The sequence below is a fragment of the Suricata suricatta genome, chromosome 9, assembly GCF_006229205.1.
Source record: "Suricata suricatta isolate VVHF042 chromosome 9, meerkat_22Aug2017_6uvM2_HiC, whole genome shotgun sequence".
Taxonomy (NCBI): Eukaryota; Metazoa; Chordata; class Mammalia; order Carnivora; family Herpestidae; genus Suricata; species Suricata suricatta.
Genome location: NC_043708.1, coordinates 87,694,949 through 87,708,580, shown reverse-complemented (window position 1 = coordinate 87,708,580; position 13,632 = coordinate 87,694,949). Strand labels below are relative to the sequence as shown.

Below are 13,632 nucleotides of genomic sequence, written 5' to 3'. Positions count from 1 at the left end.
TAGTTGATAAGTGGATCCTATGGGGAAAGTAAGGATATTTAGGAGCATGTTACTCATACTTCAAAGCCAGCAGTCCAAAGAGCAACTTAATTATGACTGGGATAGAATGTTCTTGTCAGGTGTGTTATGTGGACTGAGCTAACCATTGGTCAGCTCTACACATGTATTTATGTCTGTGCATTATTTCTGTCCCCTTAACCCTTCTGCTGTGACTAGAGTCTAGGCCTTTAAAATATTTTTACTAAAGGCAAGCAAAATTTATTTCTGACAAGAATACAATAATTCTAGAATTGATTGTATTGATGTATTCTATTGCTATGTCTTCAAATTCATTACAGTTTTCTTCGCCAATATCCCATTCAGAATTTTTTAATCTCAGACATTGTAGTTTTCATCTCTAAACATTTGATTTGGGTCATTTTTCACATTGTCTCTGCTTGATGTGTCCAATCATTCCTCTAGCTTTTTGAGTATGTGAAAGAGTTATAACAACGGCTTCAGTCTCCTTGTCTACCAGTTCCATCATCTGTGTCAGTTCTGAGTCATTTTGGTAAATTGACTTTCTTCTTCATTATGGGTCATATTTTCCTGCTTCATTGAACGCTTGGTAATTTTTGATTGGATGCCAGACATTATAAATTTTGACTTACTAGGCGCTAGATACTTTTGTATCTCCAGACATATTCTTGGGCTTTATTCTGGAACCCAGTTATTTGGAAACAGATGGGTCCTTTCAAAGTTTTGATGTTAAGCTTTTAAGCAGCAGTTACCCTAAATCTTATTTTGCCCCATTACTGAGGCAAGACCCTTCTGAATTATGAGATTTTCCAATCTGACCGGTAGGAACAGGCACAGTTCCAGGACTTCTGTGAGCCCTGATGATTGCTCCCCCTAATTCTTCTGAGTGGTACTTCCCCTAGCTTTGAGTAGCTTGCTTACCTGAATGCCCTGATCACTACTTATCTGAATATATGACTGGCAGCCTTTGCAGATTCCCAGAGCTCTTTCTCTCCCTTCTGTCTTTTACTCTTCCCTGTGAACTCTGGCTACCTTGACCTTCCAGGATGTCCAGCATTATCCCCTCAACTCTGGGACACTACTTGGCTCCATCTGTCATCCCCTCCCTTGTGCCATGACCTTAAAACTGCCCATACTCTGTAATCTAGGGCATTTATAGGGCTCACCTACCTTGTTTTCTCTCAGGCATCACTGTCTTTGTGGTCTCTGTTGTCCTTTTGCTGGTGTTTCACATGGGAAAGCAAATCCCATCTCAGCCAGAAGTGAGAGTCTAGAATTAAAATTTTAAATTCTATCACATTTATATCTTCAGGAAACCCTTACTGGATATTCATGAAGCCCTATAAATTAAAGTGAATGTCATAGGGAAGCCTGAGTAGCTCAGTCATTTCGGCTCAGGTCATGATCTCGTGGTTTTGTGAGTTCAAGCCCCGTGTCGGGCTCTGTGCTGGCAGTGCAGGGCCTGTTTGGGATTCTTTCTCTTCCCTTCCTTCTCTCTCCCTGCCCCTCACCCACTCATGCTGTCTCTTTCTCTCTCAAATAAGTAAACTTTAAAAAAACAATAAAGTGAGTGTCGTAAAAAATAGACAATTTTTAATTTGGGAAAGATGCAAAGTTTGTCACGATCTGCACTAAGACTACTGGTGCATCTATACTTTCTTTTAAAGTACAGAAATTAAAATGTTGGGAGTCTCAGGCTGAATTAAATTTTTTATCTTGCAACAGAATATGTCATTTTAAAAAGTTTTCTAGACTGTCACATACACAGGCTCTACATGCAGCGTAGATTCAATTCGTTTATTTGGTTACCTGACTTCCCGCTCATGGCCCAGATAGAGAGCCAGTCTGCCAGGGTAGGCTGCAGTATGAATTGAGTGTGGCAGATGTGCATTGAGCTCTATAAATATGATCCTGTTTTTGTCTTCTGTCAGGGGAAAAAGTTCTCAATGATATCGAACAGTGACATGTATTAATAATATCTGTGTTTTACAGATGTCAATGAATGTGACCTAAATCCAAATATCTGCCTAAGTGGAACCTGTGAAAACACCAAAGGCTCATTTATCTGCCACTGTGATATGGGATATTCAGGCAAAAAAGGGAAAACTGGCTGTACAGGTATGTTTTTTCAATTTGAACAAGAAAATATTTGATGGTTAAGAAACAACTGCCATAATTACAGAGTAATACAAGTTTTAAAACCACTGATATTTTAATTGCATTATAAAGCATTTTGTGTAACGTTTTTCTTTAACTTACCTTGCCCTTCTTTGAAACGTGTAATACTTATATCAGATCTACACTGAAGTTTTTTCCTTTGCCTGTGAGAAAAAGGCATATTGAATGAATTACTACTATAACACCATAAACATCAAATTTTTACATTAGAAATCACATTTTTATTTAGCTAATTGCTAAGCATTCCTATCCCTTTGTTAAAGCAAGCCTCCCTTGTCAACATTTCAGTCAAGGTTTTATAACTAAAATTACTTTTTTAAAGAAATATCCTACAATTCCTATATTTCATCAATTCCCATCAGTCTCCTAGTTCCTTTATTTAGTGCCCTTTTGATGTACTACGTTGCTTTAGCCCAAGTAGTTCCTTGGAATTAGCAAATCTTATGAAGTGATAATTACACCGTTTGTAATTTTTGTTTGCCTAATACCTATAGCCCATAAGAAAATCTTTCCACGACATTTATAGATCATTTTATTAAACACCAAATAAAAGAAGTCACTCTGTGTAGATGATACTATTTTTAAGTGTTTAGTTGGTGTTTTCAAATTAGAGGTTATGATGGTAAGTGTGTGGAATAATGTTGTACTCTAGTTAATATAACAGATTATGGGATATAACATAATTTAAAACATAATGGAGATCATGGTGTGCTTGAATTAGGTAATGGCATAATTTCTTTACAAATAACAGACTTTGATTCCAAAAGCCAGTTTGGCAAGCCCCTGTGACTTGAAATGAACATTAAAATATTTGCACGTTGGCAATGTGGTAAATGTCCTTTTCTTAATTATATCAACATTTTCTCAAGAAAGTTTGCAAAGATATTTATTAACATTCCAAACTGTCCAATAATGCTGTTTCAAATTTATAGATATACAAGATAATGCCAATAATATTACTATTGGTTCAAAAATGACAGATTCTAGCCAAATTATAAAAAGAACATGAAGCTAGAATGCCTTCATGCTCCCTATATTACTCTTCAGACGAAGCATGGCTGTGGGTCCATTCTAATAAATGGCACAGTGTTTAAAATCTCAACTACTGTTCCCTGGGGTGCAGATGATGTTTAGCTCAATATGTGTGTGGTTCATTCTTTATTGTTAGCTTTCAGGACAAATACAGGACTTGAGGTAAGGGGTGGTCTGGCACTAATGAAGGGGAAGGAAGGTAAGGTAGTTCCATATTGCATTTTACCTAACAGAGGCTAATACCATTGTTGGTTCAGTTGAACTCCATGAAATTTAGCCCTAAGAACCGAGAGGCTAGGAAGAAGTTCATCTAATGGGACAGTCTGCATTCTCTATAAGAAAAGGATCTCTAGAATTTCATGCTCCAAATTCCAGCTAAGATACGCATGTGGAGACGCTGATTATTTTAGGCCTTTCACTGTGAAGAAAGCTTAAATTTTCATGCACTATTAGTATCAGCTCAGGCAAATGAGATATGGTGTATATGATGCCCTTGGCACAGTGCTTGGCATACAGTAGCAGCTGAATAAACAGTAGCTTTTGTTGTCATTGTAAAATGAGACATATAGGACACAGTAGCTATAAGCCGTTTTAATTAAAGACATAACGTCCAGTTCAGCGAAATTCTATACTACTATTTGCTGACACATGCTTGAGACCAGTTTAGAGAAGGGAATCTTACTCTGTATAGTAAAAGGCATGTTTTTCATAACTGAGTCTGCACTGTGGTAGTGAGAGCCGTGTACCCCGTCTTCGATGAGATGACACCAGTGACACCAGTTTGACATTAAGAACAGCAGTCTTGTAAAATCACATGAACAGAAACCTAGATTTGAAGTCCAAGAAATACTCCATTCTTTCCTAAGGGCCAACACCCCCCTACTTTTAAATCGTAGCCCCAGATGACTTTTCGGCTTCATAAAGCCCAGTCAGCACTGTGAAGTTTAACAGCCACTTGCATATCAGAGCCGCATGGCACATGATACTCTCCTGTGAAGTAATACGACTCTGGACTTTACTGCTAGTTCTTCCGCTGGGGCATGAGCCTGAGCAGCTCACTAGGGTGCTGTTGCTAGTGTTTCTAGGTGCTGTCCTAGGAACCAAGTGTGCCTCTTGGGTCAGCACCCCTGCAGTGAGGTACGGATAGAGGGGGTACATTAGGAAAGGGAGAGAAAGAGGTGCTCTATGAATACTGTTATACAACCACAGGTATCACATTTGACTGGAAATGACTTGCACAAACAGGAATTGGCAGCAAGTTTGGTATACTTAAAAACAAGTCTTAAAAAATCTGAGCCAAAATGTATTTTTAATTCTGTGTAACTAGGGCTCTATTAGTCTGCTTTTAGTTTAAAATTAGTGTCACTCCCAACTTAGAATACCATCAGGTTGCCTTGGTGACAGTCATGTTAAAGACAAGTGTTTATAATGTCCCAGGCAACTAATGTAAATAGAGTTATGTGTCTTGTCTAATGGGATAAGCGAGCCACACCACAACGAACAGTGAAGAACAAACCGGGGATGATGATTTTGATAATATGTGTAAATATGTTTTGTACAAATATGTATACATGCAATGTGTATACTCCTCATGTATAATATATACATGTGTATATATTTTATATGTATATATTTTTAGATGAGTACCCTATAAAGGAATTATAAAAATATGTATGCTATTTCATAGGGAAGAATTTTGTTTCATGAGAACTAAAAAAAATGTCCTCTGGGTTCCATTACAGCTTTGTCTAAATATTTCAGTTCCCTTGTCATTACTGATTGTTTCCATTTTAACAAATAAACATGTTTTTTTTCCTCCCAATCACTTTAGCAGTGTTCAGAATCCACCCACTGACTTACATTCCCAACCCACACAGATGTTAAGGGTTTCTTTTTTCCCCTTAAGCTTTGTTCAAATCATGGGTATCACTGAGGGGAATGTTCACTTTAATGGAGGGAGGATGTATATTTGCTTAACATCTAGAACACAGCTCTTCTGTCCTTAGCTTAAGGGACTGGATTAGTTTTTCTCTGGCCCACATGCAAGGCTTCTGCTGTTCATTCCATGTCATTGTAATTAGACAATAAATTGGAAGAAAAAGAGCTAGGTTGCTGCTAGGTGCCATCCCTGGTCAAAAACGACCGTCTGAAAACCTACCTCCCATCCCGTGCTTATCCAGGCAGTTAGTGAGCAAGCATACCATTAAGATCATAACTGTTCACAGTTAAAATAGCAGCGTATCTGGATAATTCCTTTTCTCAAACTCTCTGCTGCTTTTCACATAAGAAATGTTACTCATGAATCTTAGTCCATGACAGAGAATCATATACTTCAAAACCATCAAGACTCGGTGAGAATTTGTGCCCATTTCCTTCCAGCTTCTTATCACTACTAATTGTCCTCGGCTGGCTGTCAGCCTGTGAAAACTCCGTGGGTGTTCAGTTAAATAGTCTTGGCTCAGATTTGGATCCAAATAGAGAAATTCAAGGAGCCTTCATGTTTGGCTTCTCCATTTTTTCGAATGTCCACTTCCCCATGCCCAGCCAAGGAGATCTCCCAGGGTGCCAGCTCCGCTGTGACTGGTGGCCAGATGGCGGGAGGGCAGGTGTGTGTGGGTGATACAGCCTCTCCTTGTATGACTGTCAGAGGAGGCCAGAGCAGCCAAGAGCACAAAGCCCTTACCTGAATGTCAGTGGAACACACCCAGAGCCTGTGCATGGGGTCTGCTCACTCCACACCCTTGCCTGTCAAGACAGCCATGCAAGTAGGACCTTTGAGTCTTTGTGAGGGAACTTCGGTGGGGTTAAGGACATTGCAGTGTCAGCCCTAAATTTGCATTTCCTTGCTTTTCTTGGCTTATGTTTATTCTTAATCTTAAAACAGGAATTTTATGTCTGGAGCAAACTTGTGGGGGAAAGAGAACATTTGTACAGAAAGAGATGTTCTTGGCAAGCATGCGCTGTGTTTCCTTCACATTATTGAAGAGTACATGTTTGAATACAGCATTTTGTTTGCTTGTTTTCCTTATGACTCAGTTTCCCCTTCTGTTTGCTTTTATAATGAGGTATAGTCTTAGGCACAAGTCTGCCATGGAAATAATTAATAAATAATAATTGGCAGTAGCACGCCTGCACATCATACACATGCAAAGACATTTTATTCAAGGATGCTTTACACTTTATGACCAACTCTTTTTTTTTTAAGTTTATTTATTTATTTTGAGAGACAGCGAGAGCATGCATGTGTGAGTAGGGGAGGGAGAAGACGAGGGTGAGGGTAGAGAGAGGGAGACAGAGAGCATCCCAAGCAGGCTCCTTGCTGTCAGCACAGAGCCCGAAATGGGGCTTGAACTGACAAAACCATGAGATCATAACCTGAGCCAAAGTCAAGAGTCAGATGCTTGGCTGACTGAACTGCCCAGCAGTTTCTAATTCATTTGTTACATACTAAGAGTAAGTCATTGAGATAATGACTTAAACAAATAGTCACAAAATAAAGAATTGAATATTGGCTCCTGAGTTATCTTATCTCCTAGTATCCAAAACCTACCATACATGGATTCTTGCATATAGAACTCCTTTTCACCTTGAAAACATTGCAGTAAGACTGCATGCATTTTCTTGAATTAGAAATTTACAGTAGCATTTGGGGCACCTGGGTGGCTCAGTTGGTTAAGCGTCTGACTTTTGATTTCAGCTCAGGTCATGATCTCATGGTTTCGTGGGATTGGGACCCATGTCAGGCTCTGCACTAACAGCATGGAGCCTGCTTAGGATTCTATGTCTAGAATCCTTCTCTCTCCCCTTCCCCTGCTTGCACTCTCTCTTTCTCTCAAAATAAATAAACATTTAAAAGAAAAAGGAATTTGTATTAGTGTATTATTAATGATTTTAAAAGAGTGGGAGACTACTTTTAAAAGAAATGGTAACTTTCTCAATTGCAAGATTATAGAAGGCAAAAATTCCATATGAAAATAAGGATACCTTTGGTAATTGGAAAATTGTAAAGAAAAAGATTACAGAATTACTAGATTGACAGGCTATGATCATCTCTGAAAATTGTACTTAGTACAAAAGATGAGTGAAAATTTCTGTAAGTCTGTTAATACCAAGGTTTTGAAAATTCCATAAAATGGGACTTAGAATAAAGCCCTTATGTGACTAAAGAAATCAGCTCAATTATGCTGCTGTGGCCCAGGGAAAAGAGTGCCACACAGGAGACAGGGAAAATGAGTTCTGCATGGTTCTGGCTCTTCCACTTACTGACCTTGGGGCCCTTGAAGGTCCCCATGTTCTTGGGAATGGCTGTATCCTCCTCTGAGAAACTGAGAAGTAGGAAAGTCAAATTCTGAGTTCTTTCCAATTGGAGAATTCCTTAATTTTATAACATTTGGAAGCCTCCATAGTTTGGCAATTGAAGCTCATTGTTTCTACCTAACTTAGAAGAGATTATGACAAGTAAAAAAGGGAAATGAAGACACAACTCTGCAAAACTGGTCATTAAGGCTGAGGAAAGTGATTTTTACCTGAGGAAGAAAGAAGTGTTAATGGTCCTGTTTGGGAGCCCGTTAGGTCAGGCTTACTTTCTTGAATTCTTGTGCATACTTACCACTATTATCCCTGGGCTGGCCTTCCTCTTCATTTCCTTGGAATGTGCCGTGCTCAATTATTCAGTTGGTTAAAACTTCCAGTCACAAGTCTAAAGCTGCCTGGTATGTGCCTCTTTTGACCTGCTTTAATAACTCAATAGGTTCATGTTGCTGACAACGTTACATTAAAGTTAACCCATACAAAACATTCTAATGGTCAGAACTTTCTTCCAGGCATGTTTTCATCTTATGATTATTAGTGATATCACAAAGTAATTTTGTAGGAAAAATGTCATCATTTTATTTTGTGTTTGCTCTCAAAGTTATGAAGAAGCCAAAGATCTCAGGATCATTTCAGGGCTTCAGAAGGAACATTTGGCAAACTGTGTGTTTCCAAACACTTTCAAATCATTTAATTGGGCTTCTTAAGTAAACAAAAGGGTAAACATAAGTTGCTTGCCCAGTTTCTTTTTCATGCCACTTTTCAAATGATCACTGAAAATTCTTGTAACATTTCACATGCCAAAATCCCTCTTGACCTAAGTTTTGTGTATAGTATCCATACTTAGGAGTTCTTGTTCTTAATTAATGAAAAAGTTGTTATAAGGTTAAGTACCTCTCTTTCATAATGGTTTTAGTTTGGAGAGTAAAGATATGGGTACCAATGTCAATTCTGATCACCAGTAGGGTGTCTTAAAATTCATCTCAATTCTGACCATATCTACATGGAGATATTCCACAGTTTAAGGACTCAGTTACACAAGACTGTCCTCATTTCACTTTCCAGTCACATGTCCAGTATGTTACCTGTGCTTTTGAACTACTGGCTATTAGTCCTACAAATTAAAGGTTCCCACCACAGGACTCAGGAAACCAGCTTACTCGCTGGACCACTGGTGTATTATAAAAGGATATAACTCAGCAACAGCCAGATAGAAGGGATGCATAGAGCTTGGTATGGGTCAGGAGTGTGGAACTTCGAGGCCCTCTCTGAGCAAGCCATTCTCCTTGAATCCTCACATACTCACTAATCCAGAAGGTTTCTGAGTTTCATTGGAGGCTTCATTACATCGGCATGATTGATCAAATCACTGGTCACGGGCCATTGATTCAACCCCCAATCTCTCTCTCATGGGGGTCAGGGGTGAAACTGGAAGTTCTAACCCTCTAATCATATGGTTGATTCTCCTGGCAATAAACCCCATGCTTAGGTGAAGTCCAAAATTTACCTCATAAATGTAACAAAATACACCTTCGTGCTCTCATCACGAGGTAATTCCAAGAGTTTTAGGGGCTCTGTTCCAAAAACAGGGATAGAGACCAAGTGTTTATTTCTTATTATAAATCACAGTATCACAGAAAAATAACATTTCACTTTACATCTTATAGCCCTTTTATATTATAGAATCTGTCTTGGCTAAATTTGGAAATGGAATTTTGGAGAATGGAGAACTTTCAAGAATTTGGAGTCTTTTAGTAATGTTAAAAAATGAAATGCAACTGAATAAAATATAAAGATCTTATTGGCCTTATTCCATGATTTATGCATCCAGCAGCATCCCATTTAGCAAATACAAAGGATCTCCAAGGAGCTGTACAAAATGGAAGCCTTTTTTGGGTGCAAAGGGATATAGAAAGAAGGAAGGATTAGATGGCTTCAGGCAAGGTCACCTTTCTATGGGGACAGATGAGTTCTATCAGGTAGATGACCTCAGTAGTGCTAACCAGGTAATTCCAGGTTGACTGGTTAAAGGTTTTATTCCTGGGAGAGGCAGCAATTAATTTGGGTATTAAGCCATGGTTTGCTCATATAGAGCTTAGTCCAAGTGACTCCATTTTAGTCCCATTGTCTTTTTAATAGTAATATGACCTTAATCTGGTACTCCTTTTACAGAAAAATCTGCATTGGATTGATTTGAATTTTACATGAAATATACAAGAAGGCTTGCTTCTCCAACGTGATAGAACTCTAAGAAGCAAGAGGGAAGATGGTTCACTCACTGCCTTAAGGAAAATTCTCTGCTAGGGCTTGAATTAGCAATACCTAAAGTAAAACTTTTATAGAAATAAAGCATAATTAAATAATACAGTAATTCCATCTAAGAATAAAATATATTTAATATATAGCATATGAGTGAAAAAGGTTTCTAGTATGTCAACAACATTGTATTCCTTTGTATGAGATATGAAAACAATGTGCACCATTACTTTGTAATTGATTTAATAAAAATATCAGGAATAGAAACATGTGATGATGAGTGTTGATACCATAAAGGCAAACCACATTTTAAGACCTTCAACTTGACAGAGGTTCATTTTGTTTTGCAATAACTGGACACATTAGAACAATGGATGATAATTAGAATTAATAGCATCATATTGTTCTTTCTTTATAAATTGGAATTTAAAGCTATATATGTAGTTGTATATGTGGATGCTAAGCCAATCTATATTATACTGGAAAGTGTGAAAGTGAATCAACTTTTGAAGTTGCTAGTTGCCATTGCTAAGTTATTTAAAAGACCAAAAAGGCATCTGTGCTAAACTATTTTTTAAACCACTGGTTGTTTTTCCAGACATCAATGAATGTGAAATCGGAGCACACAACTGCGACAGACATGCCGTATGTACCAACACGGCAGGAAGTTTCAAATGTAGCTGCAGCCCTGGGTGGATTGGAGATGGCATTAAGTGCACTGGTGGGTTGAAAAACAGCAGCAATGGCTTCTCATGAGTTGCATGGATTATAAACATGAAAATATTTATTCTGTAAAAAATTTGTATACCGTTGACACTAGAGGTCATGCTTTTTGTGTGTAACGTTGTGATTTTTTTTCCATAAGATCTGGATGAATGCTCCAATGGAACCCACATGTGCAGCCAACATGCAGACTGCAAGAATACCATGGGCTCTTACCGCTGCCTTTGTAAAGAAGGATACACAGGGGATGGCTTCACTTGTACAGGTAGCCTCGTGTGGGGAAACTGGAAATGGCAATCAGAGAAGCCAGGTGTTTCACAGCTTTCAGACTGTTGGGATTTTTTCTGAAGGCTGGGTCAGTTATAGACCACTTCTAATAGAAAAGTTTAGTTACACGAAACTACATCCCTGTGGAATGGAAATTTGGAACCAGGTCAATGAGGGAGACCTCAGAAGCTACTAAATATATATATACATGTATATAGTTATATAGTTGATGTGGGTATCATTGTATGCAATGATATGATTAGTTTTTTTTAAATCACACTTCTTTTTATAATCCTTAGCCTTTATATTTTTGTGCCTATTTCTCACCATGGGCTTCTTTCTCATACCAAACCTGAGTGAGCCTGCTGTAGGAAGCAATGTAAGAAAAAGGGATGCAGATGTTCTAGATTTCAATAAGATACTGAGATCCATTCCATATGATTTGAAAGCATTAATGTATCCTGAACATTCTGCTCACAGGACAATCATTAAAACATAAAAGAAACTAAGGCCCAGTCAGTGATTTGCCTGGAATTTTTCCAACTCACTGAAAATTTTTATCATATTTGAAATTGTTTTTGTCTAACTCAGTGAAATTCTATCATAAACCCTCCATTACTTCTTAAAAAACTATTCAACATTTCATGTATCGGACATATATGGTCCGTGTATTTGATATTTAATGCCTGTGGTTATTAGGAAGACTGAGTTGAAATTAAGCAGATAGGAACATTTGGCCTCCTCTGTAGCTGCTGTTCTAGGTCTTTTGCTGCCCGTCTGAGCTCAGTCTGCAACCTAAGAAATAGGCACAAATCATGGCATGTTATTCCTGTCATGAATGTGTCCTCATGTGGGTGACCCTGCTTGAAAAAGCCTTAATTTGAATTATAAGTCAAATGAATTATAATTTATTTTACATCACTAGGGATAATTTAGCATTGAGGATTCCAAATCTGAACCCCAAATTCATGGAGTATTTAATACTAACATTCAAAGAGGGAAAAAGAAGTTTAAATGTATCACATAGAAAATATGACAAACAACTGCTATACTAAGGAAGTTGATAATGATAAAAAAGATCAGGTGTGAGGAACTGGAAGGCTCCTGACTAAGGAAGAGTAACTTGTGTTTCTTTCTGGCTGTAGATCTGGATGAGTGCTCTGAGAATCTGAATTTGTGTGGCAATGGCCAGTGCCTGAATGCCCCGGGAGGATACCGCTGTGAATGTGACATGGGCTTTGTGCCCAGTGCTGATGGGAAAGCCTGCGAAGGTAACTGATGGGGAAGCTGCCAGGGCCTTTGTAAGGCCTGACAAGATTAGGTTATTTAAATATTCCTAATTTTGTGTTTTTTCACTGAGGTGTGTTCTGCCTTCACATCTAAGTTGGTCAATTCCATTTGTGGAGGTATTAGGTCTCCAGCTGACCACTTTCTCTTTGTGCAGAGAAAATTTCAACTTTCTGGCCACAAGCTGCACATCCAGCCACGGCCAGATGGTCTACAAGAGTACACCCATTGGTCCTAGGAGAGAGAGACTAACCAGGTGTGATTAACTCGGTTTGACCTGTTTATCCCCATTGCTGGGGGAAAGAGCTCAAAGTTCCGGTCCCTTGTTAATGTCCTGTTGAAGGATTCTCTTTAAATATGTTTTTAATCTGTGCTATGGTTTGGTTTCTAGAAATAAAAGCTTTAAAATAATAGAGCAGATAATCTTCTCCATATGTAGAATAATGTACTGCTTTTGTCTCATATGGTCTCTAAATATCTACTACATGTGAACACAGAACAGTCCTTTGCAAATCCATTCAGTAAGGGACCCTTGGGAATAATGCTATAGGTCATGTTGTCTCTCAGTGCAAGGCTCTGTCTTTCTGACAAGTGTTGGTCAGACAAGAAGAATCCCAGGAGTCTGTTGGCTAAGGCTGGCTCCCACTAGGAAACACAAGGTTCTTCTCTTTGCCCACACTTGTCAAACCTAAGTGCATTATCCCACACTGAGAAGAATTAGTGTCTACAGTGAACTAAAAAGATTCCGGTAGAAATAAACAACTGATAACAATTGACAGTAGGAGTTTAAACAAGGCCCTGATTAATGTCGTAACTAATAATTGTTGCTTGTTAGTAGGACATTAACTCAAAATCAGTCTTTAGCTATGACATGTATACTAATTCCCTCATATAGTTCTATGAAAATACTTTCCTTTGTTATAGAACCATTAGGTGTTCTTTATACAGTTTATATTAAATATGTGGAGTTTGATATAAAATTCCTCTGAGGCAAGAAACCAGATTATGCTCTTGACCATGTGCCTAATGCCTTGTTTACTTTTGTTACTCTGAACATCCAAGCAAAACAGGTACTGTGCCACCTCCAGTAACATAAATAGGCACAGTCAAAGGTTTGCTTCTTTTCATGCTGTAAGGGAAGGTTGTGTTTGTTTGTTTGTTCTTAGTATAAATCATTGCCGGCAGAGTGGTCATGGCTGTTTAAAGCCAGTCTCAAGGCTGATAATGTGCCTGCGTGTCCATTACACACGCAGAATGTGGACATGAGGCAGGATCCAAGGCCTGGAAGAAGGGTCTTCGGTTTCAGGTCTCCATCAGCAATGCCAAGCATACAGCATAGCACTTAGGGATACAGAAGATTATGAAACTGATTACAAAATGTACCATAAAGCCTCTGTGGTCTGTAAAACTTTATAACCCACAATAAAAAACAATGACTGTATAGATAAGAACAACAAAAGAATTTAGTCTAAGGTAGCCTTTCTAACTCTTACTTCACAAAAATGACATGAATCTGTGTAAAAGACCAGACATTCTATACATCTAATGCTTAGCCTACTG

The 13,632-nt window shown here is 38.4% G+C and overlaps 1 protein-coding gene across 1 annotated transcript in view; it reads left to right on the top strand.

Annotated features, from left to right (window-relative positions):
- Positions 1 to 13,632, top strand: part of FBN1 (fibrillin 1) — a 230,897-nt gene that overhangs the window by 159,635 nt on the left and 57,630 nt on the right. Inside the window, exons 30-33 of the mRNA XM_029952242.1 lie at positions 2,011 to 2,136; positions 10,394 to 10,516; positions 10,661 to 10,783; positions 11,931 to 12,056. Of these exons, the coding sequence (XP_029808102.1) occupies positions 2,011 to 2,136; positions 10,394 to 10,516; positions 10,661 to 10,783; positions 11,931 to 12,056 (498 nt within the window). The remainder of the gene's footprint in view (positions 1 to 2,010; positions 2,137 to 10,393; positions 10,517 to 10,660; positions 10,784 to 11,930; positions 12,057 to 13,632) is intronic.